At 48.8% G+C, this 19612-nt stretch overlaps 1 protein-coding gene across 8 annotated transcripts in view; it reads right to left on the bottom strand.

The window, feature by feature from the left end:
- Nucleotides 1-3953, bottom strand: part of DUS2 (dihydrouridine synthase 2) — a 69299-nt gene extending 65346 nt beyond the window's left edge. For 4 of the 8 annotated variants that reach the window (XM_085877109.1, XM_085877104.1, XM_085877106.1 and 1 more), the window contains exons 1-2: nt 3723-3953; nt 1521-1681 (exon numbers count right to left, since the gene is read on the bottom strand). In XM_085877109.1, coding sequence (XP_085733235.1) covers nt 1521-1646 — 126 coding nt within the window. In that variant the 5' untranslated portion in view covers nt 1647-1681; nt 3723-3953. Of the gene's footprint in view, nt 1-1520; nt 1682-3722 lie in introns of those variants that run through there. The other 4 variants (XM_085877108.1, XM_085877107.1, XM_085877111.1 and 1 more) reach the window with 4 other exon arrangements.
- Nucleotides 3954-19612: the final 15659 nt, after the last annotated feature.

The raw sequence follows: 19612 nt of genomic DNA on the forward strand, positions 1-19612 counted from the left end.
ATAAGACTGTTCAATGAAAATCCCATACAATTTATATATACTAGTACATGCCCATAAAAAAAATAAATACAATTAATAAATAAATATTCAAACCGCGAGCAACAAACAACAACCACGCAGGCCGTTTCTTCGCTCTCGAGTGCCCGTACGTGCGTGGCCCGGAAGTTCGAATATTATTTGCAGTTACGATTATCCGCAATTTAGTTTTAATACCCAATTATTCAATTAGCGCCAACATATTTTACCTTTTTGCAATGTCGTGGCAAGGAAAAACAAAAAGAGGAGAGAAAAAAAAATTACTTCCTGGTTCGGAGCATACCAGCACTCTGATGTTTCCGAAATTTATGCACCGTCTAATATGAAAACGATCATAACTTGGGGCATTGTGTTTATCTATAAATGCGCATAAGAAATCGAGAAATTATTAGAATACACGAAGTCATCATTATCCGGAAGTTCGTACGTTGTAACCCGTAATGGATCCGGAAGTCCGTACGTTGTAACCCGTAATGGCGAACGCGGCTGATCTTCCCTTTCCCATCGGCCACGCCCACGCAACAACGTGTCTATCATTGGTTTGGTAAATAAATGGCCATAACTTGGGAAGCACTTGTCCGATTAATATCAAACCTTGAAAAGGCACATCCTCAGGTCCCCAGCAATATACCTGGCAAGTTTCAATGAGATCGGACCAGTGGTTGTCGAGAAACGGTGGTCACAGACACGCACGCACGCACGCACGCATGCACGCACACACAGCTGGAATTATAGATAGATAATTACAGGAGGACTCAAACAAGGAGTGTGCGACACAGGAACAGACCAGTCAAGAACTGCAAAAACACAGTGCAGGGAGCCTGCTGTTGGCTTTGTGGTTTGGGTGGCGGCTTGGGATCCCAGGGTCCTGAGTTCAAGCCCCGTTGGCCGCTGAATTAATACACTAGGGGGTTGACTCAGCCTGTCATCCTTCCGAGGTTGGGGAAATGAGTACCAGTGTGTACTGGTACAAGGGCACTGCATCAGTAACAGTCGCGCTTCGAAGAAATGATAGCTACCCCGGCAGCTAAGCTGCCATCCGCAAGAAGAGGACAGAGTGCAGGAGAGTCGAGAGGGTTTTGAAGAGCCAAAATGAACAAGAGTCGATAAAGTTCAAGAAGGGTAACTTTCCTTTGGACTGGGACTTTCGGGCCAAGGCCTGACACCCAGGAAATCTCCGTCCCCCGCATTACCATCCTCCACCATCACCACCTCAGAAGATAACCAATCATGCATTGAATGGCCACTCCGCAGTGGGTATGGCCTTAGGGTTGCTCAACAAGGCCTCATAATGCTCCTGCCTCGACGCTTGAGGATGTCGTTTTGTGTAAACAAGCAAAACTTATTTTGTAATCAAAAACTTTGGTACAAAGTTGGCTTCTTGCAAAACCTCAGTGGCTTTTCTCCATTTCCAATTCATCAGGTGTTATGTCGTGCAATCACAGAAACGATCATCCCCACATCATAATACGTTGAAAACAAACCTCGCAATACACGATGTCCGCACCACAATCGAGTGCCAAGAGCCGCATTGGTAGCGTTCCAACACGCACCATAGGGGCGAGAATCAAGCGGTTCACAAAACCCAGAGTCTGTTGAGGCACTGCCATTGTGAAATGATGCAAGAAGTACTCAGTTCCATCAGCTTTGTACAACATAGTCATCCAAACAAAAGTGGAATAGGGGTAAAACAAGAGAGACAAGGGATGGGGAAATAAAAGATAAAAGTCAAGAAGTTAAAAGGTGTAAATATTTTGCATGTGATTGGGCCGTGCGAGGTATAAAAGGAGACAAAACAAATGAACACGCATTTCTCTCTTCTCATTCATTTGTTCCCTTGTTGCATCCACACGTTTCTCCGCTACCCATCAGCACATTGCCTTCTGCACTCATTCATAAGCAGAGGGAAGTGGGTGAAAGAATAGGTGGAGGCGGGGTGGGAGTGAAGGGGTCGGGGGCGGAGAGAGGAGGTTGGGGGCGGAGAGAGGGGGTCGGGGCGGAGAGAGGGGTCGGGGACGGAGAGAGGGGGTCGGGGACTGAGAGAGGAGGTTGGGGGCGGAGAGAGGGGGTCGGGGACGGAGAGAGGGGATCGGGGGCGGAGAGAGGGGGTCGGGGGCGGAGAGAGGGGTCGGGGGCGGAGAGAGGGGGTCGGGGGCGGAGAGAGGGGGTCGGGGGCGGAGAGAGGGGGTCGGGGGCGGAGAGAGGGGGTCGGGGGCGGAGAGAGGGGGTCGGGGCGGAGAGAGAGGGTCGGGGGCGGAGAGAGGGGGTCGGGGGCGGAGAGAGGGGGTCGGGGGGCGGAGAGAGGGGTCGGGGGCAGAGAGAGGGGGTCGGGGCAGAGAGAGGGGGTCGGGGCGGAGAGGGCGTGGGGCGCAGAGAGGGGTCGGGAGCGGAGAGTGGGGTTGGGAGTGGAGAGAGGGGTCGGAAGTGGAGAGAGAGGAGTCGGGGCGGAGAGAGGGGTCGGGAGTGAAGAGAGGGGTCGGAAGTGGAGAGAGGGGTCAGGGGCGGAGAGAGGGGATCGGGGGCGGAGAGAGAGGGGTCGGGGCGGAGAGAGGGGGTCAGGGGGCGGAGAGAGGGGGTCAGGGGGCGGAGAGAGGGGTCGGGGCGGAGAGAGGGGGTCGGGGCGGAGAGAGGGGTCGGGGGCGGAGAGAGAGGGGTCGGGGCGGAGAGAGGGGGTCAGGGGGCGGAGAGAGGGGGTCGGGGCGGAGAGAGGGGGTCGGGGCGGAGAGAGGGGTCGGGGGCGGAGAGAGGGGTCAGGGGCGGAGAGAGGGGTCGGGGCGGAGAGAGGGGGTCGGGGGCGGAGAGAGGGGTCGGGGGCGGAGAGAGGGGGTCGGGGGCGGAGAGAGGGGGTCGGGGCGGAGAGAGGGGGTCGGGGCGGAGAGAGGGGGTCGGGGCGGAGAGAGGGGGTCGGGGGCGGAGAGAGGGGTCAGGGGCGGAGAGAGGGGGTCGGGGCGGAGAGAGAGGGGTCGGGGCGGAGAGAGGGGGTCGGGGGCGGAGAGAGGGGGTAGGGGCGGAGAGAGAGGGGTCGGAAGTGGAGAGAGAGGGGTCGGGGGCGGAGAGAGGGGTCGGGAGTGAAGAGAGGGGTCGGGAGTGGAGAGAGAGGGGTCGGGAAGTGGAGAGAGGGGTCGGAAGTGGAGAGAGAGGGGTCGGGGCGGAGAGAGGAGGTCGGGAGCGGAGAGAGGGGTTGGGGGCGGAGAGAGGGGGTCGGGGGCGGAGAGAGGGGGTCAGGGGGTGGAGAGGGGTCGGGGCGGAGAGAGGGGGTCGGGGCGGAGAGAGGGGTCAGGGGGTGGAGAGGGGGTCGGGGCGGAGAGAGGGGGTCGGGGCGGAGAGAGGGGGTCGGGGCGGAGAGAGGGGGTCGGGGCGGAGAGAGGGGGTCGGGGCGGAGAGAGGGGGTCGGGTTGGAGAGAGGGGGTCGGGGGCGAAGAGAGGGGTCGGAGTATATAAACAAAACAACGCCCGAATTTACAAATTGTACTTTGCGAAGAGACCACAGACAGTTTCGAATGAGTAATATTGATATGAATTTGGACACGAAATCGAATGAACATCGAGTTACCACGAATGCGCCAAGAAAACATCATTGGTTCCTGTTTCCACATTTCCAGGAAGAAATAACTCATTAATCAAAGACTGTGATTCCAATAATCCGACACGAGTCAACATTCGATCATTAACGAGGAAGAACTTACATTTTATCCCAAAGATTTATGGATTCCCGCGAGCTGCCTCATTCCTCAGTTCGAGTTTTCATCATAAATTCCGAGGAAGTTCGCGGCAACGAGAACATTCCATTCAGGAAGGGGGGGGGGGGGAAAAAACACTTATTTTGGTTTTTGCAAAATATTCAACACAAAGCTTGTGTCGTCAACAAGTAAAGCGATGAATGAATGTCAATGTACAATTTATATAATCACGTGTCACGCTCGAGAGAAAAAGAAGAAGAAGAAGAGGAAGAAGAAGAAGAAGAGGAAGAAGAAGACCCACTGAACGGATTGAACGTCTCATAATTTAATATTTCGATGTTCAATGATTTATGTACGACATTAATTACATCCTGCAGTTAAAAGGCGGCTTTATATGAAAATTTATGATTTGAATTAAACAAGGAGCGAGAGGGAGAGAGGGCGATTCCACACCCGAGCTAACAACTCCACTTATATTCCCCAACATAACATATCGTGTTTTAATGATTTATATCAAATTAACCAGAATGGGGAGCAACGTCGAGTCCACAGGTCTCGTTTGTGCCCCTCACACACCCTCGAGTGGCACCAGGTGGTTTCAGGAGACCGTTTAAAACGACCTTTCTGATAAATAAATGAACGAATGTGGAAATAAAATGAAACTTTCAAAAGGGGTGTAATTGTTGTTTTCACGTTGTCATGACGACGGACACGAATGGGATCACCTTGCGTGGACCAACTGCCGGATTTATGAACACTTGAGCACAACACGTACCGACGAGGCCGCATGGATACAACCAATCAAGCAAGCACATGATTCAACAATTATGATTTGGGAGTGGAGAGAGGGGTTGGGAGTGGAGAGAGGGGTTGGGAGTGGAGAGAGGGGTTGGGAGTGGAGAGAGGGGTTGGGAGTGGAGAGAGGGGTTGGGAGTGGAGAGAGGGGTTGGGAGTGGAGAGAGGGGTTGGGAGTGGAGAGAGGGGTTGGGAGTGGAGAGAGGGGTTGGGAGTGGAGAGAGGGGTTGCGAGTGGAGGGGTTGGAGAGGACTGGAGAGAGGGGTTGGGAGTGGAGAGAGGGGTTGGGAGTGGAGGGGTTGGAGAGGAGTGGAGAGGTGGGGTTGGGAGTGGAGAGGTGGGGTTGGGAGTGGAGAGGTGGGGTTGGGAGTGAAGAGGTGGGGTTGGGAGTGAAGAGAGGGGTTGGGAGTGGAGAGAGGGGTTGGGAGTGGAGAGAGGGGTTGGGAGTGGAGAGAGGGGTTGGGAGTTGAGAGAGGGGTTGGGAGTGGAGAGAGGGGTTGGGAGTGGAGAGGTGGGGTTGGGAGTGGAGGGGTTGGAGAGGAGTGGAGAGAGGGGTTGGGAGTGGAGAGAGGGGTTGGGAGTGGAGGGGTTGGAGAGGAGTGGAGAGAGGGGTTGGGAGTGGAGAGAGGGGTTGGGAGTGGAGGGGTTGGAGAGGAGTGGAGAGAGGGGTTCGGAGTAGAGAGGTGGGGTTGGGAGTGAAGAGAGGGGTTGGGAGTGGAGAGGTGGGGTTGGGAGTGGAGAGGTGGGGTTGGGAGTGGAGAGGTGGGGTTGGGAGTGGAGAGGTGGGGTTGGGAGTGAAGAGAGGGGTTGGGAGTGAAGAGAGGGGTTGGGTGTGGAGAGAGGGGTTGGGAGTGGAGAGAGGGGTTGGGAGTGGAGAGAGGGGTTGGGAGTGGAGAGGTGGGGTTGGGAGTGGAGGGGTTGGAGAGGAGTGGAGAGAGGGGTTGGGAGTGGAGAGAGGGGTTGGGAGTGGAGAGAGGGGTTGGGAGTGGAGGGGTTGGAGAGGAGTGGAGAGAGGGGTTGGGAGTGGAGAGAGGGGTTGGGAGTGGAGAGAGGGGTTGGGAGTGGAGAGAGGGGTTGGGAGTGGAGGGGTTGGAGAGGAGTGGAGAGAGGGGTTGGGAGTGGAGAGAGGGGTTGGGAGTGGAGAGAGGGGTTGGGAGTGGAGAGATTGACATGATTGACATGTCCTCTCAGTCTGAAGAGAAAAGACTGAAAATAGCAAAAGCAGATTTATGTTCCATAAAAGTAGCAAAATCAAACTTTATAACAAGCAAACGGACGCTCAAAATCCACACTAGATGATGATGATGATGATGATGATGATGATGATGATGATGATGATGATGATGATGATGATGATGATGGGATGTGGTCCTTCAGCCTTTGAGACAAGGCCCTGGCTTGCTGTGATCTGTGGTTCGGAGGTTGAGGAGATTGGGAGTTATCGGCACTTGACGGTGGTGTTGGCACCACGTACACGGTTCCTCCAGAGTCGAGACTCCGGAGGAATGTTCAATTCTCCAACGTCTGGAAGTGGGAGAATGGCCACTGGCTCAGGTGGAGATTTCCGCAGGTGTCACCCTGTTGCGGCGGTCGGATCTGCCATTGGCCGTGGTAACCTGGTACGATGTTGGTGTGGAAAGTTTGCGAGATGCGACCGCAGGTACCCAGTCCTGTCTGGTGTTGACGTGGGCAGCATCACCCACTTGGAGCTCCAGAAGAGGTTTCGCTCCTCTGTCATAGAATTTGGTGTCCAGCCTCTGACGGTCCCAGAGCTGTTGATAAGCGTCTGATATGACACCTGGCTGGAGGCTTTGACTGTAAACAGGTAATTAATCCCTTCGCCTCCTGTTCATCGAGAGTTGAGCTGGAGAGAGTGTCGTTCCGCGAATCGGAGAGTTGCGGTCGGCAGGGATTGCTCGTTGAATGTCAGTTCCATCTTCACGTGCCTTTCGCAAAGCCTGTTTCATTGTCTGAATGACCCGCTCAGCTTGACCGTTGGATTACAGAAATGTTGGGGACGAGGTTGTGAACATTATACCCCATTCGTGTCCAAAGTCCTTCATTTCTGTGCTACCCAAGGGAACATTGTCGGCGAATACCTCTTCCAGAATGCCATGGTGGAAAAAGTTAGCTTTCATTGCTGATATGACCGTGGTGGCCGTGAGCCCGTTTGGCTGTGACACTTCAGGAAATTTTGAGAAGTCGTCCACCAGGATAAGAGTCTTTTCCACCGAAGTGAAATATATCGGCATCCACCTTCTGCCATGGGCGATCAGGGGCGCTGTGCGCGATGAGTGGCTCTTTCTGATGGGCAGGACAAAATCTGTCACAGACCCCACACTCAGCAACACGTGATTCTATGTCTCTTGACATACCTGGCCAGTACAAAATAGGTCTGGCCCGTGCCTTGCACTTTCCTGCTCCGAGATGCCCTTCGTGAATTAGAGCCAGCATGTCCTGTTGCATTGCGGCTGGAACGATGATCCGCTCGCCACAGAACAGCAAACCTTCAGACTGATAGATGTTCTCCCGAACAGGCCAGTACGGTTTCACCATCAGAGACACTCTGGCTCGATGCGCAGGCCAGCCTTGTGTGATGGTAGTGCTGAGCTGTTGAAGCGCTGGATCTCGTGATGTCTCACGTTGCAGATCCTTCATTCTGCCGGTGCTGACTGGAAACTCAGTGACCAGTTGATGTACGTGAAGGTGTGTCTCGTCTTCCAGGATCTGATCGTGTAGTGGCAAGCTAGATGACGCTCTGGAGAGTGTATCTGCGATGTGTGGATACTTTCCTGGGATGTACTGCACTGACACAGTGTATCAGAGAAGGCGAAGCATCATGAGCTGAAGTCTGGGTGAGAGCAGGTGCAGTGGATTCTTGACGATAGCCACCAGTGGCTTGTGGTCGGTGTGTACGGTCGTGTCAATCCCGTAGATGAACTGATGAAAACGCGAGCCCCAAATACGATTCCAAGAAGCTCCTTTTCTATCTGGGCCTAGTTCTGTTCAGCAGGTGTTAGAGACCGAGAGGCATATGCTGCAGGATGCCCATCCAGCAGCAGGCACGTGCCTAACCCAGCTGAAGATGCATCAGTTTGAAGGAGTGCTGGCTTTGTGGGGTCAAACAACGTAAACACTAGGCACTTAGCAATTGAGGATTTTAACAGCTGGTGCGCTGCATCATGCTCTCCATGCCATTCCCAGGCTGAATCTTCCTTTAGCAGCTGACGCAATGGTGTTGTGATGGTCGACATGTTGGGTATGAACCGACCGAGGTAATTAACCACACCCAGAACTCGCTGCAGTTCCAGACGTGACTGAGGAGTTGGGAGTTCCAACATGGCTTGCACCTTGTCTTCATCCGGGTGAACCCCCGCAGAGGTGAGAACATGACCCATGTATTTTACCTCTGCAACCTTCCACTGGATCATATTTGGGTTGAATTTGACGTTTTTCTGCCGTGCACTGTCCAGTGCCTTTCGTGTGATGGCGTCGTGGTCAGTAGGAGTGGTTGCAGCAAGAATCATGTCATCTGCGATGCAGAAGACCCCATCAATGTCTCCAAATTGCTCTCATTCCTCTCTTGGAGAACTTCACTGGCTGACATCACACCGAACGGTAGACGGTCAAAACAATGATGCCCCAGAAGAGAATTAAAAGTGCACTTGAGGGCACTCTCATGATCTCGTTGAACCTGCCAGAAAGAGTCCTTTCGGTCGAAGATACTGAAGACCTCTCCGGCGACCTGACCCATGACTTGATCTGTTGTAGGGATGGGGGTGGTGCTCACGCTTAATAGCCTTGTTGAGATTCCTGGGGTCAAGACACAAACGCAACAATTTATCTTTCTTCTCACAACGACAAGTTTATGTACCCAGTCCATTGGTCCATCCACCTTGGAAATGATACCCTGTTCCTCCATGTCAAGCAGTTTGGCCTTCAAGCGCTCATGTTGGCTGAGAGGCACACGGCGAGGTGGATCGATGACTGGCTGAATGGACGGATCCAGTACAATGTAGTACGGTGTGTCAAACTTCCCCAGGCCAGTGAACAAATCTGCATCATCAGCTTTGACTTTGTCCAGTGGAAGGTCAGGCTGTAGTGAAGTCACTGACGACGTCACAGCCTCGACAGACAGCAAGCAACTGTTGGGGCCCTTTTGGATAAGACCCAGGCGTGTCGACGTGTGAAGACTGAGAATCAGAGGCACTTTGGTGTCGACCACATAAAAGTCGAAGTGCCCTGTTGATGACCCAGCAGACCATTGTCGCTTGGCCACTCCATGATGAGGGATGATGCCCCCCCCCCCAACTGTAGCTTTTCAATAGAATCATTGAGGTAATAGTCTTGACTGGCTTTTCCATGGAATTGAATATTCTGCGAGGGAGTATCGATACATGTGTTCCAGTCAACCTTTACCTTTATCCTATGGCCATTGATGTTGATGTTCACAAGTCAAGAGACGTCTGACTTCATGACCTGCATGTCTCCTACCAGCAGTGTCGACATGCCATCAATGTACAAATGACGAAGAGACGGCAGTTCGTCGATGCTGTGCTCGTCACCAATGCATGAACACACTTGGATTGTCGGCAGAACTCTGCAAAATGGTTCTGCTTATTGCAGTTCCTGCAGCATTTCCCAAAGGCAGGGCATTGGCGAGATTGATGAATATGCCCGCAGTTCCCACAATTTTGGGTATGCTTATTGCTCTTGGTCGACCCAGGCTTGGTGCAAAGGGACCCTTGCCAGCAGACTTGTGACTTCGGCGCCCTTTGTGGCGAATTAAGTCAATGTCTTGGGAGAGCCCGGTGGAAGCGGCCGATGTGGGAGTCGATGTCATGGCCCTGGCATGCGATTTACTCGAGTCAGCAGCCAAATAGAGTTATCGTTTTATCTAAAGTCAGACTCGGTTCACGTAAGAGACTCTCTTTTGAGGCGAGGTTGCGCATGGGAAAAATCATTTTATCCCTGATCATGTTATCAGTCTCGGCGAATTTGCATGCCTTCGCCATGATGCGCGGCTTGTTCAAGTACGATTCAAATGACTGACTTTCAGACTCGGCAAATTCCCAGAACTTGAATCGCTCATGGACAAGGTTCTTCCGCTGGTTGCAGTACATGTCGAATGCCTCTGACAGTTTTGAATACCTTCGAAGCAACCGCTAACTCAAATGGGAGATTCTCGTGTACATCCACAGCATCTGGCCCAGCACAGTTCAGCAAGATGGCGACCTTTCGACTGTTGCTCGTTGACTCGAGGCCGGCAGCCGAAAGATACCAGTCAAGGTCCTTACTCCAGCGTCGCCAGTTCTCAGCTACATTCCCATCGAGCTGGAGATAACCAGACGGTTTAAATTCCATCACTGTTGATGAAGAAAATCCCGAATCTCTGACACCATTTAATGAAGACGGGCACCAATAGGATCACCTTGCGTGGACCAAATGCCGGATTTATTGCCGCGTTGGCACACACGTACCGACCAGAGGAATATAGCCAATCAAGCAAGCATATAATTCACAATATCATTTCAGTCTCTGCACGAGTCTTGCATTGAGATGATTTTCAGTCTGGGCACCACGAGCCCTGAATTGAAATGATTCTCAGTCTCTGCACCACGAACCCTGCATTGAGATGATTCTGTCTCGGCACTATGAGCCCTGCATTGAGATGATTCTGTCACACCACCAAGAGCCCTGCATCAAGATGATTCTCAGTCTCGGCACCACGAGCTCTGCATCAAGATGATTCTGTCTCGGCACCACGAGCCCTGCATTGAGATGATTCTCAGTCTCAGCACCACGAGCTCTGCATCAAGATGATTCTGTCTCAGCACCACGAGCCCTGCATCGAGATGATTCTCAGTCTCGGCACCACGAGCTCTGCATCAAGATGATTCTGTCTCAGCACCACGAGCCCTGCATCGAGATAATTCTGTCTCAGCACCACGAGCCCTGCATCGAGATGATTATTCGTCTTGGCACCACAAGTCCTGCATTGAGATGATTCTCAGTCTCGGCACCACGAGCCCTGCATTGAGATGATTCTCAGTCTGGGCACCACAAGCCCTGCATTGAGATGATTCTTAGTCTTGGCACCACGAGCCCTGCATTGAGATGATTCTTAGTCTTGGCACCACGAGTCCTGCATTGAGATGATAATTAGTCTCGGCACCACGAGTCCTGCATTGAGATGATTCATAGTCTTGGCACCATGAACCCTGCATTGAGATGGTTCTCAGACTCGACACCATGAGCCCTGCATTGAGATGGTTCTCAGTCTCAGCACCATTTCAAGTCTGGATTGAAGCGTGGGCTTTGGCTGGACCACTCAAGGACTTTTACATTCTTGTTCTGAAGGGTCATTCCGTGCCAATTCCCTAAATTTCATAAACCTCTCTCGGTCACCTCCTCAGATTTTGCTGGAAAAATTCTTAAATGTACATCTATATGGCTCTACCCACCATGCAAGAGATTAGCTTTCAATTACTCATAGTTTAAAAAATATCTATCTCTAGAGACCTTTGAAATTTGGCCCTAAATATGCCAAATGTGAAAAACGCATTTTTTTCAAATTCAGGGGCTTATAATTTTATTATGGACTCCTCGAGAAAGCTAATATTGCAAATATTTACTAATTGGCATCCAAATTTTTCAATTATGGCATCAGATAGCCTCTGAGATGCATATTTCTCACTCTCAAGGAAGCTAGAAATGGCTTTTTGGCCAAAACGAGCTAAAATAAAGTTCAGTTCAGTTCAGCCTCCACCAAGCACCGTTCACGTTTGCTTATTTATTTATATTCACAACACCTCCACAATCAACCCGAGATCTTTCCAACTTTGATTTATTTATTTATTTGTAAACATTACCAACCTCATGACTGATGTCCCACCTTAAAATATTTATTTATAAAAACTTTTTACACTTTCTGCAAACTTCATTTTATTTACATAGTTATTTACTCGCTTAAATGTAAATTTTCACACATCCCATTTTAAGGTGCGGTTGGGGGCTGTTTCCTCGATGAGGACTTGTATTCTTGGTGTTCAAAATCCCCCCACCCTCTCCTACCTTGCCTTTGAATCTTGCCAGGTGAAACAATTGGTTCCCTTTGTCTTTGCCTGTATATGTTTACAGACGTCAATCTATGTTCGAGGAACGACTTCATATAAATTGAATTTTACATTTTGAACAATGCAGAGTATGAATCTGATTACGAACCTGCAGTTTATCAATAGTATTTTGGCTCCGAATTTGGCAAATTGTGCAGTCTCTAAACCCAAGCGTGTATGCACACACAGGAAGGTACATTTTTTTTTTTTTTACTCTTGTCTGCGTGTCTGGCAGTCCAACAAAATTGAAAATCATTCCAAACAGGAAAAACTTACCGGAACTATTTTTAGGGACGTCATAAAGGACACAAACAACAAGCACGAATGCAACATGTTAAATAAGGTGGTTTAAAAGGTGCTGCATCAATGGTGGTAAACTTCTGAATTTTTTTTTCTGCAGCCTTAAAAAAAAAATCTTTATTTCTATTTCAATTTCATTATATACTTGAATACGAGAGTGCACAAATCATATTGTTGTCACACCAGTTTCGTCGTACTTGGACAGAATATAACGCCGTTTTACATCATCTCGAGCAATCAAATGTGCCGCTTCAGTAGTTTAGCACTGTTGATGCAGTGTCTTGCACACCACATTATCGAACACGTTACATTCGTTATTCGTGCCTGTTGTTTGTGTCCTTTATGAGGTCCATAAAAACAGTAAGTTTCCTGTTTGGAATGATTTTCAATTTTGTTTGACTGCCAGGCAGGCAGACAAGAGAAAGAAAAACAAAAAAAATCATCTCACTCCCCTCTCGTCTTTGCGAATGTACGATCAGGACAAATTCAGAGCCAAAGGACTGTTCAGCTCCAGGTTCGTTTTCTGATTCATGTTCAAAATATAACATTCAATGGAAATCAAGTGTTTCCTCAAATCATAAATGGACATTTGTAGACAGACAGACAAAGTGAACCAACTGTTTAACCCCGCTTTTCGCTTCGCATGTGCAGGGTATTTAAAGTGTCAAGCAAGGAAGCAGTATGTACCATTTTAGAAGTTTTTGGTATGACTCATCGATTTTTAGCACATTCGATTCTGTTTTCATTCTCCAGACCTGCAATAGTATGTTGTTGTCTCCTGACTCGTGGAATAAACCATGAATTTCAGGTGTCAAAAAAACCACCATGAAAGCATTTCCTATGATTCTGGACTTTTGAAACACCTTGGACATTGATGCCTTGCCGTGCATGCGAAATACCAGGATGACGACAGGTTGCAGCTGGATCAAGATTCAAACCCAAGTGGGACAGCTCAGAGGTGAGTGTGTGTACCTGTAAAGTCTGGAGTGTAGATTATCTTGCCAGCCCAACACTGAAGACACAAACTGTTTTTTTCAATTGACGTGACGTATGAAGAACGTGTGCTATGACATCACCTGTGTACAACAACGATGAGTGGTGCGTGTGTAGGTATGTGGAACGTTTAAACTGCTCGGACATACATCAGTTATTGGGGTGCAGCATCACCAAGGGAAAATTTGATTCAAGGATTCCATCGTCAAACATAATGACAAGTTCCTGTTCATGGTACTGTGTGTAACAACGTCAGGCCTCAACTCATGTCCTGAACCCATGAGTCATGTACACTGTACAGTGTACATGTACACTCATTGCTTGATACAAACCAAGGTCCACACAGGATGTTTGTTCAAAGAGGTTGAAAATCTTGAACCCTTTCATCACTGCACATGTCCGTAAATATATAACAGCCTGAATAACAAAAGTTTAGTTCCCTTAAACCATCAAGGATTCGGTGGATTTGTCTCTCAGGGGTCACCGAATGTACTATCACTCATTTCTCGCGGCGTCGCTTTCCAATTCTGGACGAAACATTCAGGTCATCTCGGCGAGCGAAGGGCAGCTCTTTTTGTGCAACAAATCACTGAGCCGTGGTATCTTCCATCACAGGGTGAAAGCAAAACGTGTCGCCCCAGTTGGGAATCTGCACCCATTCATGATCCACATTTTCTTCCTCCATGTTTTTTCTTCTTGCTCTGACGAAGGGTGAGTGCTTAAAACATATTCTCCACCCACTTCTTCTATAGTCTATGCCTGCCCCCCATTCTTCCTCCCCATTCGTCAAATTATCTCCTCCCAACTTTCCTCTTCTTCCTTCCTTTTTCTATCATCATCACTTTCTACCCCGGGAGCTTACAAAATATTACAAGTGGGCCCTATAAAAGGCCTTTACTCTTTCCTGAGCAATGAAGGGAACCTAAAATAATTTTGTGGCAGCAGGAAAAGGGTCATGATAAGGAGATCATCATGACCACCAACAACTGATTAAATGGTGGTGTAGTTCTGAAATGTTTTAGTGAAGGTGCTCTTCTCGGTACATTATGTTGTAATCATAAAAAAAACAAGGTACACTGTGTTATAGCCAGAGAGCCAGAAAAGATTCTCGTATCCGGATCTGGAACTGGATCTTCACCAAAATCAAATCAATTCGTCCTTTTCATACACTCAACATGTCCACCAATTTTCGTCTGAATCCGTCCATGTTCAGATATCCTGATCACAGCCAGACAGACAAACAAGAAAATTGTGCAAAGCATTAAGATAGATACTTGCGAAATCTGAATAAACAATAGTTGCCATGGAAACAGCAATTTTGTTATTTAGAAAATTTGACCTATTGAGTGTTTTGCATGATGGAATGTTGTGCATAACAAATTTGGTTGATACATTTTCTAATTGCTGCCTCATCGGTGTTGTACATGTTTTGGATGGCATTGACCTTGACCTTTGACCGCATTTTATACCCAGATGCAGTAATCTTTACAAATAAGCTGTGTAAGTTTCAATCTGATATCTTGGAAAAATTATTGAGGTTTGGCAACAAAACAAATCACAAAAATATCTTATTTGATTATAATGGGGTGAAATTGTTGTCATGGACACCATTTTCTATTTGCCATGTGGGACTTTTCCAAATGCCATGAACTAAGATGAGCAGAACCTGAAAAAAAACAGGAATGTAAATTTAATTAAGTAATTCCAGTTTGCATGCTCTTAGCTTGAAACAGGTGGTTTACCAATGGGGGGATTTTGATTATGACTGGTGACCCTCATGTGTTATCGTAGAAGGCCCTCAGGCACGAGGTCGAATGGGGGTCTGCAGGGTGTTAAGAGACGAAGGGTTCAATAAGATTTTCGGGTCCTAAAGGATCTATAGGGTCGAACGGTCAGGTCATCTCGGACAGTGTACGTGCATGTACGAGAGCATGCGCCGGAGTAGCGCGTTGCTGCGTCCACTTTCCGCCGGTACTCCAGGGGCCTCCGTCTGGCCATCCCCAAGGCAGATGCCTGGCCCATCCCCATCTCCTTAAAATGCAGATCAACCTGCTGTAACCACAAGGCACGAGGTCGGCCCGCTGGCCTCCTCCACTCATGAGACTCCCTTGCTGAGAGAATCTGGTGAGCAGGATAAGCATCAAGAAAACGAGCCACATGACCATGCAACCGCAGATGATGCTAACAGACTATAGAGATAACACATCTCATCTGAGTCTCTCTTAGCAACCACTCATTGGACAAAGCCTGACCAGCGACAGCCAAGGATTCTCTGAAGAGACCTGGTACCGAAGGAGTTGTCTCCATTTCAGATCCTTGGTCAAAGTCCAAGTCTCACATCCGTAGTGCAAGACCGAAAAGAGCAAGGACTTAAAGACTCGGACTTTCGTCCTCCTGAACAGGTACCGACAGCGCCACACCCCATGATCCACTGAATCCATGATCCCCATGCCTGACCCAGACGTCTATTGACCTCTGGCTCACAGCCAACAGAGGCATGAATATCACTGCCGAGGTAAGTGAATCTCTCCATGACTTCAACATCCTCACCACAAACAGGCACAGACAGGATCGCAGCATCCAATGTCATTGAAAGCCTGGATCTTAATTTTGACCCAGGAAACCCATAATCCCAGTGGCTCAGACTCCTCATTCAGTGCCTCAAGGGCCCATATAAGGATATCTAAAGTCTCCACAAAGATGATTGAATTATCTGCGAAATCAAGGTCAGAGATCTTGACATTCTAAAATGATGCACCGCAGCTTGATCTCTCCGACATCCTCCCCAGAATCTGGTCCAAACAAGTACTGAAAAGTGTGGGGGCCAGTACACACCCCAGACATACTCCAATAACAACTGGATATAAGTTGGAGATAGTACCACCACACCTCACAGCACTTTCAGTACCACAGTATAGTTCAGACATCAGATTGATCAGTTTTGGTGGCACCCCACAAAGACCGAGAATCTTCCAGAAGGCATCCCGGTTCACTGAATCAAACGCTTTACAGAGATCAACAAAGGCTGCAAGCAGCCCCTGCCGAAACTCTCGCGTACATTCGGTGAGGACCCGAAGAGCAAAGAGACGGTCAGTCATTGATCTCTATGGTGTAAATCCCAACTGTTCTGTCCTAATGTGGTATATATGGTTTGCAGGTCCTCATGGGGTATATACTCCGGGTGCAAGGAGTATGTCGTGTCATGGATTTAAGGGTTCCAATAGGGTCTATAGTGTCTACAAGGTGTTAAATGTCTAAAGATTGTCGGAGTTTTAAGGGGTCTTGGGGTCTTCGTGGTCTCAAAGGGTCTTCAGTCTAAAAGGGATAAAGCATAAAAGTGGTCCATAAGAGGGTCTCAAGGTCTTACATGCATGTTCTAACAGTAGCTACAGACCTAAAAGTTCTCAGAGCGCCTTGAAGGTGTCATTTCATTCATTTTTTTTTCATTCATGGTTTATTATCTCATCATCACAGCCAGAGGCTGAATTGTGATTGATTTACAATATATAATGAAAATCAAAATCATGAGAGAAAAAAGATAACAGGGCAAGGGATTGTGCAACAGGGACTTAATGAAAATACATGGTTGGACATACCCGTTAAATTGATCATGACATTATGACAATATTTCAAAAATACTCTTGAACCACTGAATATTAAAAACCACATGAATATTAAAAAACACACATTGTTAAAATGGCTGATGTCATAAGAACCAAAATAAAATTTCACAAAAACATAAAACTTAGTGATAAACAGATGGATCTGTCATTGCACAGTGTACGTGCTATATGATAAAAAAAAAACATCCATGATTGAATGCACAAGTTGGAAAATAAAGGCAAACTTCAGCAAAATAAATAAATATATATATATATATATATATATATTTAAAGTTGTGTTATTGCACGTAGCATATGATTAAATTGGGTCCTTCAGGGTTCTAAAGGGCTTGACAGGCTCGATGGTGACTGAGGTTGAAGGAAAACCCTGAAACCCTGAAAGGTTATCACAAGGTTTATAGGGTTGACAAGGTCTGAGTGGTCTTATGTGTCTAAGGGTCTTCAGGGGTCGCAAAGCGTCAGAGGAGTCTGAAATATCAAAAAAGGATAATGGGTCAAAGTGGTCGAAAGTGTTTAAGGCGTCTATGGGATCTAAGGAGTATAAAGGGTCCAAACAGGGTCTTCTGGGTCTAAAAGGTCAAAGGATGCAAGTGGTTCAAAGGGTGTAATGGTCTTCAGGAGTCTTAAGGTTCTTTAAAGGTCTAAAGGGTGTTAAAGTTGTCTAAAAGGTCTAAAGTATCTAAATGGGGTCAATGGGTCTAAACTCTAAAGGGTAAAGGTTGAAATTGTCGAAGGCAGTATAAAGGGTCTTAAAAGATTCAAAGGCTCTAAAGTGGTCTAAAAGATGGAATGGCTCGAAAGGTCTACATGTCTAAAATGTATTGTCCAATAGTCCGAAATTAGTCGACACAGTCAAGGTACAATAATACGTAATTAATAGACGTACTCATGTTGAAACAGTACATATTTAATAGATATACTCACATGCATCGACCGAGGTTTCACCTCGACGAGGGTTCACCGTCCCCCCTTGGTTTCAGTTTTTTTATACAGAGTAAAAACAGACGGTGCAGGAGATCTGAAATTATTCAGTTGAAAATTGACGATTTGTGTGACCTTGACCTTTTAACATATTGAGCTAAAAAATAAAAATAAAAAAATTAAGGGCTTCTTGCTTGTGACTATACCTCGACCAGGTGGTTGAGTTTCGTGAAGATCAGAGTAAAAATGCGACCTGTAGGCAATACAGACACTCAGACACACAGACACACAGACACACAGACAGACAGATGACAGACGAACAGACCAAACCAACCAACATACTGTTGCGGTTTTCGCGCCCGCCGGCGTGCGAACGGCCACGTAACTCGAATCGCGGCACGTCGCCCACCGGACGGACAATCCAGTCGTGACCCTCTCGGACTAACGCCGGGAACCAGTCACGGGTGGACCTTTCGGTCTCACCGCGATCGAGCCAATCAGCCCCCGCGTGGGATAGGGTTGCTCGCCAAATTCGACCTACCTAAGTACCCACGCGGAGGGTAGAGCGGGCGATCGCACCTCGCCGCAGGTCGACTTCGGACACGGGCCACTTAAGCGACCCGTTCCGTACTATCAGAATAACCGAGCGGTGTTATCGTCGACCTCGACGGTTCGATTAATTATCGGGCGTACTCAGCCCACTACCAACCCTTTACGTGAAGCAAGATGAGGGTTCAATGGGGGAAAAGACGAAGCGAAGCGGGAGAACAGTTCAACAATAAAGCACATTTATTCGCGGCACACGGGAAGCACACAAATACAATTCCAACAAATGCACAGAAAAAAAAGAAAACACAATTCCATTTACACAAAAAGCAAATATAAAAGTGAAAACACAGTGCAGAGCTAATACCGACTACCGAGCACACGGCAACACTTATACAATTCTACTTCACAGACGGCGCCGACAACACATACCCAAAACCAAGGAAAAGAAATACCCCCAAGAATGAGGCGGGCCTGAGGCCGAGACCGGGTCGCGCCTACCCGTCTGGTGATGAGACGCGGAGCGGCGATGGCGCCTCACTCCGCGGGCCTCGCGGACAGTGCCTGGCAGGGGGTGGGAAAGGGGCCCCCTTGGTCGCACTATCTCAGCGCGGGGGGAAACAGGAGGGGGTTGCTGATGCTCGGGGTATAGAGGATCTTTATTATCCCTGGTGTGCGTCTCCACCTCGGCCAGGTCGCGCTGCCGGCCTTCCTCGGGCGTGCAGCTCCCGGCACCGTCGCGAGCACCCCTCGTCTGCCTTCGCCGCTGCCGCCTCTCCGCCTCTGGACTCTCCACCCTGGACTCTTCTTTGGGCTCTCCTCGTTCGACTCTCTTCAGCTTCTCCAGCGACTGCAGGCTTCGGGCTCCAGACTTCCACACTGCTCTGACTGACGAACACGGTCCTTTTATCCCCCGTAGCTTCGCCTTTGACCCCCTCCCTTTGACCTTTCACCTCGCTCCCCATTGGCCCGAGAAAAAGTGGGCGTGAAGGCTTTTGATCCACAAATTTGCATATATCGATCGTTCTGGAGGCGGGGCCAAATCGCCCCTCGCTCACCGATTGGACGGCAAAAAGTGGGCGTGTGTCGTTTTTGATCCGTTTTTGAAGCACAAAATCCGTGATTTTGTACACGCTGTTCGACGCGCGCTCTGCACGAATCCAACACCGGTACCCACAGCGGGGCAAGAACGGTGGCGATGCTACGGTTGCGAGGTGTGACGTGAAGGTCGTGGCGGTTGTGGTGAAGCGGCGTTGTGGTTGGTGGTTGATGTTGTGGTTGTGGTGGTAATCATGGCGGTTGGTCCAAAATAAAGATAGTAAAAGAAAAACGGCTATCCTGAAGAGTCGCAGCACGTATAAATGACATGTATTCCCACTAGACAACGGGTTTGGGCCTAACGACACATGCACTTACCGAGATACCTCACCTAAGGGACCTGAATGGTGGTTTGCGAATCTGGTAACCACAACACTACCCCCTCCCCTTTTTACAGACTCGTCCCGAGTCGTCAAATTTTCGTGTGCCATCATGTGTAGTTTTCCCCTAGTACATTTTACCTACGGATCCCTGAGTGCGACATTCATGGTATTCGTGTCCCCAA

The sequence above is a fragment of the Eptatretus burgeri genome, chromosome 4 (genome assembly GCF_056783735.1).
Source record: "Eptatretus burgeri isolate ZD-2024b chromosome 4, Ebu_testis_v1, whole genome shotgun sequence".
Lineage (NCBI taxonomy): Eukaryota > Metazoa > Chordata > Myxini > Myxiniformes > Myxinidae > Eptatretus > Eptatretus burgeri.